Source organism: Streptopelia decaocto (genome assembly GCF_964273445.1).
Source record: "Streptopelia decaocto genome assembly, chromosome: 6".
In the NCBI taxonomy this organism is placed as follows: domain Eukaryota; kingdom Metazoa; phylum Chordata; class Aves; order Columbiformes; family Columbidae; genus Streptopelia; species Streptopelia decaocto.
The window spans coordinates 31564737-31577473 of NC_138660.1; the positions used below are offsets into that span (position 1 = coordinate 31564737).

At 36.4% G+C, this 12737-nt stretch overlaps 1 protein-coding gene across 1 annotated transcript in view; it reads right to left on the bottom strand.

The window, feature by feature from the left end:
• The window catches only part of DYTN (dystrotelin), a 54675-nt gene extending 45880 nt beyond the window's left edge, over positions 1-8795 (bottom strand). The window contains exons 1-8 of the mRNA XM_082055769.1: positions 8762-8795; positions 6611-6685; positions 5442-5643; positions 3307-3392; positions 2321-2409; positions 1563-1634; positions 1053-1216; positions 57-168 (exon numbers count right to left, since the gene is read on the bottom strand). Of these exons, the coding sequence (XP_081911895.1) occupies positions 57-168; positions 1053-1216; positions 1563-1634; positions 2321-2409; positions 3307-3392; positions 5442-5643; positions 6611-6685; positions 8762-8780 (819 nt within the window). The 5' untranslated portion in view covers positions 8781-8795. The remainder of the gene's footprint in view (positions 1-56; positions 169-1052; positions 1217-1562; positions 1635-2320; positions 2410-3306; positions 3393-5441; positions 5644-6610; positions 6686-8761) is intronic.
• Between the last annotated feature and the right edge of the window lie 3942 nt (positions 8796-12737).

Consider the following 12737-nt stretch of genomic DNA (forward strand, 5'->3'; position numbering starts at 1 on the left):
ACGTGCTTACATGAAAAACCTGAACAGGGAAATGAATCAGTACAATGGGATCCTACCTGCACACAGTGTTCCACAACAGGATGTGAACTCTTATGTGGTTTGCTGAGACGACCAGTGAAAAAGCAGACTTGGCAAAGGTCATAATTGAGGCACTTCAGACAGCGATACCTATGAGGGAAAACAAGATTAAGTTACTTCCCTACAAGGAAATCTTGGTGTGAGTTTGATTACTAGAAATCCAGATCCCTGGATTTGGAAAAGTAGCAAAGCACCTCTGTTAGAATACTTTCCTCAGCATTCTCTGAGTGTAAGAGATATTCTGTCCAAATGACAGTGGACTATTCTCCACAACTCTCTAATGATTTTTTAATTATTTATTTGCTGCATTGAAATTCAGTCCAAGGAAGAAACAGTTGTTTTAGCACCATTGTTGAGATTACAGTTATATCTTCATATGCTTCTTAGGCACCAGCTCACCTCTATTTGCTGCTCTCATGAAACTGTAATATCACTATATTATTGACATAGGATTTGCAACTTTGCAAAAACCTAAAAATGCAAAAAATAAACCTGCAAGCTTCCTATTAGTGAGAAGAGAGTAACAGCAAAATGCTTTTCTGAGCATTCTGGTCAGTAATGGATCATGTTCTTTTTATACCATTAGACCATTTTATACCATTACTTAGATGAGTAAGATGCTAGATGGATAACTTAACTAGCCAATTAATACACCTGCTTATGGGAAAAAGAACTAAGAAATGAGATACACAAGTTTACACAAGTTTAATTGGTTCTACCACTGAACTGCCAGTTTACTTTCAGTAAGTCTCCATAATCATGTCTCTGCTAGTGAACTAAAGAGAAACAGGATGCAGGCCCGAGCACTGGCCTATGATGGCTCTCTCCCTATCTTACTTGTTAAATGAGATTATGTCCAAAGTTTGTTGCTTAATACAGCAGTTGAAGCCTGTAAGGTATGCAAACAATGGTAAGAACTTTATATGTGGATGCTACAGAGTTATTGATGTGGACTATAGCAGTTACTGACGCACCTGAGGCCTGTAATGGGGAAAATTTTGCAGACTCTACATCTAGCTTGGTGAGAAACCATTTCTGTGGCTGATAATCTGTAACATGTAGGGAGCCACAGGAGAACAGCAGGCTCCGATCTCAGCCAAGACAGGAATTTTTCTTCAACAATTGCTGAACTCAGAACCTGGAAAAAATACATCTAAAGTTCAGCCATTTACTTGAAAAGAACTAGTGTCTCACCTACAATTCCTAATAAAAGCTCTGGTATCAGATTCTGCTAGAACAGATTTTTTCCATTTATGTAAAATGTTACTGGGTTACAAAGGTTTTGGAATAAATGCAAGAATCTTTAGTAGTATCTTACTGAGCATCTTTTCTATAGGTATAAATCCTCCTATACTATGAGATTAATGAACAGACCTGCCCCTTAAAAAGTAGATACTGGTGGATGTTACATGGCAATACACTTGCAATTTTAATCAACAAGCAACCTTCAACATAACTTCCCAGGACATCAGAATTTCACTCACCCCATGGAAACAGTTGTGTATCGCAATTTCCACACAAGACAGAGTGCAGCTTTCTCCAACAATGGCTGGGATCTGTATCAGGAAGAAAGGCTCAGAAACACCTCAATAAAAACCAGATGTTCCCATCATGCTCTGCTGAGATGGTGACAGCACACAGATGGTGAAGCATCTCTAGAAATGCCATTTCACATACTGTTCTGAGGAAAACATGTTCATATTCATACCATTAGTATGCAATTTCATAGCTCAGTATGTGTCAGAATTATTTGCTTCCAGCTCAGTTACTGAAATGGATTAACATAGTATGTTGCCATGCTAGAATACTGAAGGATAGCAGGTTTGAACCTCAGGGTTTGTTTTGAGATCCCATTTTCAGTGCCAGTTCAGCTGGAAATACCTGTACGCTAAGACATTTTGCTGCAATTGCAAGCTATTCTAGTGCGTACAGACAGCTGAAGTTTAGAGTCACTTTAGGAATAGCTGTATGCAGCTGTTCCCACAACCTGTAAGCTCAGGCAAAAAAAAAAAATAAAATGCACAGAGGCGCTGATTGGAGGGGTTATTCTGTCTGAGAAAAGCTACAGAATTTGATTCTTTTACCTACTTTGCGTGGTAGCTCCCTATGTCCACAGGGTGCTCTTACTGACTTCAGGCCCACAGGGTAATCAAACATAAAATATATCAACCATGTATTTTTTTCTTCTAAATTAGGGTACTCCTACAAGATCTACTGTGTAACAGCACTGCAGTGGTATTACCTGATTTAAGTCTGTTAGGAGGCTTCTCAGGTTACTACGGGTAATCAAGGCCACCTTCCCATCAGGGACAGCATAAAATTGAAAGAAAGCTGAAAACAACCAGAGGAAAGAAATTGGAATCCTGTCAGAGCTTGAAGTGTCTTCTGGCTACTTATTCTCATACTATCTACATGATTGCAGCCTACCAAATAAACCTTTCAAGAAAGTTCCCCTTTCTTCTCTATCTAACAGGCGCTCAGTGACTGACTGCTGTGAAAATAGTTTCTTCCTACAGACAGGGGGGGAAAGAGAAGGAAAGCAAGAAAATTATGGCAGTTCCTTATTCCTGGCATTTAAGGCAGGTAAGGATGAAGGAAACAATGAGCTCATTTTCATGGCTGTAATGAAAATATTTAAATAAATTTCTACAAGATATGCCCTATTTAAGTTGTGAATTGTTACTTCCAAATAATAATGTGGAAGGAAATACACAAAGTGCAATGGGAATGTACGAGGCCAATATGCCACTTGTGGTCCATTTGTTCTCCATTTTGAGCCTTCAATTCAGGCAGAAATCTTTGTGCTGCACAATTCACTGGGCTACCTTTATCTGTTATACTTAGTTCTTTAAGCATTTTTGTCTAATGTTAAAATGCCTCTAAAAGCTTCCTGGATCCAATATAAAATTGTTTTCTAATCCAATTAAGTTTAAAACTAGGGGTAACCTGTTATTTTCTGCCAGGCAAATGGAACTTAGCCTTCATTTTTAAGCTCTACTTATCTTAAACTTTACTGTGACTTCTTCTGAGACTGTTTATGCAAATACGGTTATGGACATTGAAGGAAAAGTATTCTTCTGCATCAGCCTCTCTCTACAACTAAGAAGTCAAGAAAATTTACTTTTTGCATGGCAGAACTATATTCTGTTTTAAAGTAAAAAAATTCCAATGGAGCGTTTTCTCAACATTCAGTATTTTAGGCAATGTATAAAATCATGCATTTCCCACCTCTGTATTTAGCTAGTAGTGTGTCTCCTGAAAGGGCAATTAAGGCAGCTGCAGCAGATCTAGGTTTGATACAACCTGTTCCAGATCTAGGAAAATAAAGCAAGTTACATTACCTTCACTGAGGATGTAAAAACTGAAACCTCAAAAGAAAAAAACATGCTGTGTTGGAAGATAATTTAAAAACTTGTGTCCTTTGATACGTATATAACTGATGTCACATTTTAGTGATATTTTATACCTAGGACGCTTAGCCACTGAACATAACTACAGAGTTAACTGTTCAAGATACCATGCAATCATAAATATAAAAAAATCCACAGCACCTCCTTCAAAGACCTCACATTCCAAGTAAAATGTAATTTTACATTTACAATATATGTCCTAAAAACTTTCTGCTCTTCATTTGTGGAAAGCCTTCCCAAATATGGAAGAACAAGCAGGGTTAGAATCTGGTTTTTGCATTATATCATCAGGCAGCTTTACTGTGTCCCCAAACATGCACTGAGCTCCTCTTGGGCTGATACCCTTTAATTCTGCTGCAGCTCAATTTAATCAAAAGGATAAATGCAGGGCTAAGACTTTAGTCTTGACCATTAGATCATAAAGAATGTAGCTTAATTTAGAACTCAAGTTTGTGACGTAGGCACCTGATGAAGAAAACATTTCTTTATATGAAGACTAAGCAGACATCAATCAGAAACCAAAAATCATGAAAGCCTGGAATTCTATATTTAAGATATCACTTTTTCAAAGCAGTATTGCACTTCAAAATATCATTACATAAAATTGTCTTCAAGAGTCTTTAGATAAACTGCATATTTACAGACCATACTGCATAAAGCTGCAATATAGTCTCTAAAGTATGAGCTGCATGGGAAATCACTGGTCAAAAGTTGCTAGGTTTTTCAGTTTGTTCAGAACTTTCATTGAAAATAAAGGCCAAGATTAAAGCTAAAGTATACAATCAAAAACCCTTATGACATTTTATGCAAAGTTGTTAAGTAAGCTACCACACAAACATGGAAAAGCCCTTATCTGCTCTTGCAATGGAAAACTTTCCATTGTTGATAATGGAGAACAGCACTGTACGTAAAAAACACGATTAGAAGAAAAATGTAAGAAGTTTCTTCTGTCCAATATACACAGCAAGAAACTTGTGAACTTTTTTAAAAACAGAAATTACAGGAAAAAGAAATGACACATCGTCCCAAGAAAAGAGAAGAAAAGTCCAAGATAGTCCTGTTAAGAAAATTCTTCTAAATTATTCCCCTACACTGCACAAAAATTGCAAAATACTCTCGATGTTTCTGTCTTTTTTTTGTAATACACCAGTCTGTTCTTAGCCTTAATTGATGGTTTTAAATACAAAAAAATTCATAACATGGGACCTTAAGCAGTAGTGATCATATTATTACTGAACAGCGTATCACGAAAAAGTCCTGCAAACCACTTAAATCTCACTCACTTCCAGTAAAAAACTTTGCTCTGATGTAGAAGGGAAGAAATTTCACCTGTAGTGAATAAATTGTACAATGAACTTGTCTTTTAAATCTGATACAATCACAAACTCATTCTGCCTTTACTGAAGTAATTCATTATGCACAAACAATACGTAAGAAAAGTACACTTTGTGAGCTGCTTCATTATTATTCCCAGAAAGTACTTGCTATTCACAGGAGCTATCTGATCAGCTTAGTTATGAGACAGTGGTTTTGTTTCATAATTGGTTGATGAACTTTTTAAGCTGGAGAAAAATGAACAATACCAAGTGACTGGCAAGTTTTTGACCTGTGCGTGGATACTGTCATTGAAAGGCAAAGATGGATTCTTTTCTGGGAGTGCATCAAAATATCTTGGCAGTTAAAAGAAGAGATACTCTCTGTAAAGCTGTTCACAGAAGTCAGCATGGACAGGCAGACATCCTGGACCTCCAGATAATTTTGGAAACATCTGACCACTGATCCTCTGATAAAACCTTGTGCCTCTTATCTCTACAGCTGAATTACCCCCATGGTGTATACCAAGCAAAATAACATAAAAATGGGAGAGTTTCACACAGAAATGGTGTAAGAGCAATATAAAGAGACTTGGTCTAGCAGTACTTCAGGACTGATTTACATTTTGCTTCCTCTCACCTGTCATATATCGCAGTTAGCAGGCCCAACGTGAATTCAGCGGCTCTCGGATCTACCTGGCCTGGTTTTTCTAATCTTGCCCTTTGGAACAGTTCTGTCAGCATTCCAGACAGCTGCTGCACTTTCAGAGAACTCTGCTTTTCCTTCTGGCTCTGTTCACTCCATAGAATGTGCTGAATCAGAGAAACATCAATCAAATCCACTGTGGGAAAATTAAGGGAGAAATGAATGAGGATCCTTACCTTTTCATGAATAGAAGCTCAACATTTTTTTACTAGTAGTGCCTAGCTAAGTCTTTAAAATTATGTCTAAAACATCATGCAAGATAAAAAGGAAATAACCTGGGAAAGGTCTTACTGGGTTTAAGGATGTAGCAAAACTTGTGAGGCTACAAAGACAGAACAGCTCAACTAAAATTCCCTGGATGTGATTTTGGGATAGATAGGAAGGAAAGGAAAATAGCATGATGAACTGCATCCAAATTATAAACCTAACTTTAATTCTACATATAGATACTATAAAATTATGCGCCATTCAGTACTTCAAAATAAGGCTCACCTGGGACTGTGGAAACAATTTGTGCTTTAATATGGGCTTCCTCCTCATGCACAAAGAAAAGGGGGATGCTATGACCGAGAAAGGGGCAAACAGGCTGTATTATAAATGTACCATGGAATAACTAATATCTGGTGGGAAGAGAGAACTACAACTTCTTAAAAGTCACATTCAGTACCAAAGAGGCATCTATCATATTTTATTTTGTTCTCATTAATACTTATAGTATTAATAATAATGCCTGTCAACGCATTTTCGATGATCCACAATTATTTCCAATAAATCATCTCTTAAGAAACACATGAGAATTTGACATTAAATGAGAATAACAATATAAAGACCCATAATTGCCAGTGATGTCTACATACCAGTGTTGCAGATTGTAATAATAACTTGATTCTCCCATGCCTTTAGACTTTTACTAATGTATTTCCACTGACATTCAAAAGGGGGAAAAACAGTCTATACAGGGAGTACTGTCTAGCTCTTAAGTGTTCATAATGCATTCTGAGATTCTCAGGTGGAAAATTAGAGAGAGAAATAGCACAATAACTCATAGTGACAACACCACAACATTTTTACAGGTACTTCTCCCTGTCTCTCCATCTACTAACATTGGCACAGACTTTGTACTGAGCGTAGTTTTAGGGCTGTTCTGTAGACAGAGCTCTGAACATCACTGAAAGCCTCTGTGGAAGAAAACAAACATACATTACAATAAATAAAGAAAACCAAATTGTTTAACTAAAGGGTAAAATAACCAAATTTGGACTTAATCAAAACCCACAGCACTTTGAAGGAAAATTCTGAAGAAAATGAAAAAAAAAAAAAATACAACATTTTCTATTTTTTCCAATATCTTTGTGGGGAAAATGGTCTTCTTATGACCAGTGATATGATGAGTCATAAAAATAGTATTTATCACAGAGAGCACACCTGCTTCTTTGGGAATCAAGTCTACTCATAGACCAGAAAAAAGGATATGCACTGTGCATACTTTTAGTCAAGGTCATAATAAAATAACACTTCTTCAGGCAAAACAGTTTCCTAATCGGACATGACTCCTCTACAAGGAACAGTTTGTCAGTCTGCACAGCAGGGTTATTGTTTGGGATGCATAGTGTTTCAAGCATTAAACAAACTTACTGTCAAGATCAACATCTGGGACTCTCTCAGAAGAAGATAAGCAATTTACCAGAGCAACTGGCTTTTGACATCTCTCCTTAGTAATCCCACTCAAGCTGCTCAACTAAATCCTATACCCTTATATGACTTCAGCTCATTCCTTTCACATCGCTAAAGAATCTTTTCCTGAGTGGGAAGTAAGGGCTTCCAAATATGACCTATATCTGGTACTTTACACACACACCTAGAACTTCAAGACAAAAAAAAAAAAAAAGGCTTGTTCACAACAGCTTTAGAAACGAGAAAGGAATTTAGCAGTTATCCTTCTGTTCTCTTTCTCCCTGTACTTCAGAGAGGAAGAGTTACAGCTGATTCAGGTCAAAGATAAGCAACAAATATGAGTAACTGAGTAAAAATAACTCACAAAACTCTCTACCTATTCAGTCTGGAAATAAACCAATCTGGGTGCATTGGTTTCCCACAAACGTACCAGACTAATGTTAATAGTCAGCAAATTATAGGCTCTGCTGGTTCCCAGATGCTGCCTGAAATAAGCCAATATCTGCTATACCATCTGTTTAGTCCTGCTCTTGTCATACTATGTTTTGTGATATTATTTGGAGATGTAGTGTAGCATGCCATACAACGTGAAAAATGAGTTTTGACTTCCATGCATCATCAGTTTTCTCTCTTCAATAAACTGATCCAAATCTCTTCTGAAAGTAACAGAGAGACTCCCACAGTTTTCACTAGTCTATGGATTAAATTCCAAATGCGTATTTTCAAATACAAATGCTGGAAACATACACATGATCCAACTCAAACACCCTCTATGTGCAAGATGACTTTCTAAGTGAAGGGAATCTGTTCTAGTAACCATCTGCTCCTCACTTCAAGGCCATCCTTACAAAAAATGTGGCCTCAAAGTGCGGCATTCTGTGCCTGTCAGGCAACAGTTCCAGAATTTACTTGCAAGATTACACAAGTAAAACAGCAGACAAAGAAAAAAAGCCCCAATAAAATACAATATATTTTAGGAATATTATTTATGAAGAGGCTATTTAGGGGCACTAAACTCTCTCATTTCCCATAGGAATGGAGCTTCACCTTTGGACACAAAACTAGCATGTAATCATTCTGCAGTGGGTCAAATTTCACTTCAAAACTCATAAATGTCCTTCGCTTAGAAGCTGATGAAGGAATTCCTACACAGATAGAAGAGAGACCCTTGTTTCCTGACATCTCCAGATAGGTACCTGCTAGTTCTGCATTTGCACTACTTGTTATTTTGCAGCTGAAGTATCCATTAAGATTTTCCATTCAAAAAGGGAGCATATGGCCATCCTTTGTGCCCATCCTACAATATGTGAAAAAAAACCATCTCCTCTATTATAAATTAGGGAATGTGGCCCTTGTGAGCCTGACCACTCTGTGAGCCAAGGTGATAGCGGCAGGGAAGGCACCAGGACAAATGAAAAAAATAAAGGTAGGACGGCACAGCTGTGTAATTTGTCATTTATGTGTTATGGCACAGAGATTCTGCAAGTGGTATGGCTTCACTACAATTCATTAGTTTCTGTCCAAACAGACACAGAAACGTCTCTTGAGAAAAGCTGCAAAAAAATGAGAAAAATCCTTACCCTGCAAATCTGGATCCATTTGAAATGAACAGATGGCATTAGGCGTTCTATAATGAAACAAACCGAAGTGTAAAACTACATTTTCTAGATAGAGACATATCAGATCATTCAAATCAAACCTTTTAATCTGAACAATTTAGTGGACGCATTTCAGAGATGAAATTAAACATAATGTCATGAAACAACATAATAGTTTTGATGCCAGGTGTAGAGAAACTCCAGAAAATTGCATGCTCTGCATGGTCTCTGCTCACAATAAAGTAGGAGTAACTCTAGTAAATGCAGAATTGCATCAGGTTGAAAAGTCCCCAAAACACTTTCAAGTACAGGAAATGGGATATTTCACTATTGAAGAGTGCAGTGTTTACATACAGGGTTACTACACAGTCCATAGTGTATAATTTCAGGTCAGAGAGAGAGAATACCTTTACACCAGACTCTTCCCAAGATTTGTTGATTGCAATTGCTCACAAGTCTCTTTTCTAGAATTTTCAAACTGAACTAAAGTTTTCAGTTGAGCTGACATTTCTTTTTGAGCTGAGAAGGGAAAAAGGAAGCGTAACCACGAATCTATTTTTTTACACAACCCTGAAAGCAAAAGTCTTCATGTCCCAGATAATAACAGAAACTGAATGTCTCCTCTCAGGATTTATTTCATTAATGCTCTAAACTACACTATCTTTTTAAATGTAAAAATCTAAACATGAATTCAATAAAGTTCAATCTTTCAGTTAATATTACATTTGAAAACAACTAGGTAAAACAGATCTAAGTTACACGAGACTCCAAAGGCCTCATATATGACTTTTAGTGGGGGGAAAAAAATGTAATTTGCTAGAATAAATAAAAAATAGTTGGAAACTATCTAAAACTTTAACAATAAATTTGGTATTAAATCTAAATTTACCCAAACTTTCACTTTATTACATATTTCCAGTGAGATTCATTAATCGTCTATCATAAACATGACAGGATACTGGACAATTATGAAGCATAAATATTCAATGACCTATAATTATTGAGTCTACCATAAATGTGCTGCTCATCATTTTAATTGGTGAAAGCTGCAACTTTGTGTTTCTGTCTCTAAATAACCTATAAATATTTTAAATGATGGGATACAGATTTGCGGTAATAACTTGTTAAAGACTACAATACCACAGTTTTCATTAAAGTCCTTCTTTGAAAAACATACCACTATGCTTGTTTTTCACTATTCTTTTATTTTCTTCCTTACTAAGGTTTAGAGCTTGGACTTAACCCTGGGTTCTGCAAGACTGCAGTTCTGCCCAACTTCTACATAGGCATGTAAATTTGCTTATACAATTACTCCTAAAATGGGTGCAACAGTATATGCCTCTGCATAGCTTGACAGAAAAGTCAATGTAGTGATATCAATGAAATCAGAAGATTCTAAGCAATGAATTAAACATAAGTGTTTACTGAAAGCTACATGCAGCAAACTAAAAGATAGACTTACAAACATGCAGCTTGCCTCATGTCTTCCTCCTTTTTTTCTCTTCACCAAAGGTACATAAATGCAAAGCAAGAGAATGAATGTAAAAATACGAGTTGAAACTCACTTAAATTAGAACTCATTCATTAGAATTTGCTCATTCAAATAAGAACAGATCCACTGACATCACTGAGTTATACAGCATGCATAATCTATTAGCACCTGATACTTACTGTAAGACAACAAGCTCTCTATCCAGCACAGTACAATATCTAACCTTTAAATTACCCATATGGATAAGCACACTACACTCTCGTACTAGGCTATTAGTGGCCCCAAAGTTATGTATGTGTTTATGTGTTTTACTGAACTGGCTGTCATTGTGCAATATCATAACATCATACCTATGAACCCTCCCTCATAAAGTTATGTGAGGCATTATTAACATATGTACAGTCCATGTTTTTATATACAAAACTCTATGGAGGGTCCAGATCTTGACTGTAGCAGGAGTGCTTGGGTGAAATGAGCAGGATGTACTTTGGTGTTAGCACGTCTACTTTATATTGAAAACCATATGGAAGTAGAAGCAGCATCTGCCTGCCAAAACTTCAAATCTGAACTAACTCTGCTCATTGATAGACTATTTCAGTCAGCGTGTTGTATTTCAGCTACATGTGCCTTTTATTTATAATTAAAAATACTTACACAAAAAACCCCCAAAAAACCCACAAACAAACCAAAAAACCCCACTACCACCACCACCAATAACCAAAGCCAAAACAAAACAAAAAACCAAAAAAATTCAAACCAAACCAAAAAAAAAGAACCCAAATGAAAAAACCCAACCAAACAACAAATGTACAGGAAATAAATTTTTACAATTAAGAACTCTGATCTGTTATGTGCTGAACAAGAGTAGCCTTATTCTTTAATCCTATTGGAATGTGCAAGAAAAGTAATGTTTGATTACTTACATGTATTTTGTTTGCCTATACAGATTCTCAGAATCTGTACTTTAGTAAAGAAAATGCATTTTTAAACATGCTACATAATTAAGTTAAAGTAGAGAGAAAGACAAACCAGATCAAATATGGCAGAAATCTCCCGACAGATCAATTCACTTGATCACAGAGGCCTTCCTTCTTTTGAAATCACACAACATTTCATCAGCATTTTAAATACGCATAAAATAAACTACAATTACTTTTGTTCCCTGTGAGGGGTGAAAACATTCTGTGTTGTGTTCAAGTCCAAAATTATTGTCTCTTCTTAAATACAGTAATGACACTTACCTTTCTCTCAGCTACTTACTAAAAGCCCAGAAGGCAGACGACACCACCAGAGAAGTCCAGTAGTTCTATAGCACTTAAAAGTTGACTTCAAGACACAGTTTTAAAGGTTCTGCTTTTAAATGAATGCTGTTCACAACAAATGCCTGGCAAAGGCCCAGATCAAAGTATCAGGTAATTGTCTAAGCAGTCAAAACAGAGAACACTAATTAATTAGTAATAAATATCCTGAATTATTAAAGAGAAAACTTCTTTGATCTTTGTTTCAAAGCGATTTTTTTCTTATGGTTGGAGTGCAATATTTCTAAATTGAGGGACCTTTACTAAGCATCTCCTAGCTGCTGAGAAACTGTTGCTATAGAGACTGAAAATGAGGTGGAAGCTGGCACAGTAAAGCAGAAAGCACACTGTGCTGTAGCAAACAGTTGGTGCAACTAAACAAAGAGGAAAAATAGTAAGTCTAGTGGTAATGTCCTAGAATGAGAATTGTTCAGGCCAACCAGAAAGCTTACACACTCTACAGTACATCCAGATGCTAAGGTTTAGGCAGAAGATATATAACATTTGTAAGACACAAATATTTATCTTAAAGCCCTTTTTCTAATTTTTTCCACAGTTACTCTAACACCCAGGTAGTAGGATTCATCAGTGTTATGAATATCCCGCATACATAGCATTACTCAGTAACTTGTGAGAAAATGAGTACCAGAAATTACTACTTATAGAAAACCCAAACTTAGTGATGAATAAGACTATCAGTGTGTTACAACTGTAACCAGCTTTGAATATGTTACCATATTTTAGCTTTCCCATTATTTTTATTCTTCCTCTCCAAAGTAAAAACTAGGAAAAGCAACCTTTGCATGCTATTATGCTTTCATAAGGAAAGACCTGGATTTACCTGCAGGCCATTAGGCAAATTTAATTTGAATAATTTAGGATAGAAGAGACATCCAAGACATTAGTTTTGTCTTTCTCCTCCCAGTCTCTGAGAAGAAATTATTTGTGTTTTTCAGGTGGTGACTCAGAGTCCGGTAAGCCTGCTTATATATTGCAGAAACAGTTGATTTCCTTCTCGTTAGAAGTAGTGCAGTGTCGGTGCTGCAACTGCAGTGTGAACTACTGTCTCCACAGGTAGAATAAAATAATTTGAAGAGTAAAAGACCGTCAAATCATATCCCATATAGAAGAAAACAAATGTAAATACACATTAGAGAAGCTAAGTTTT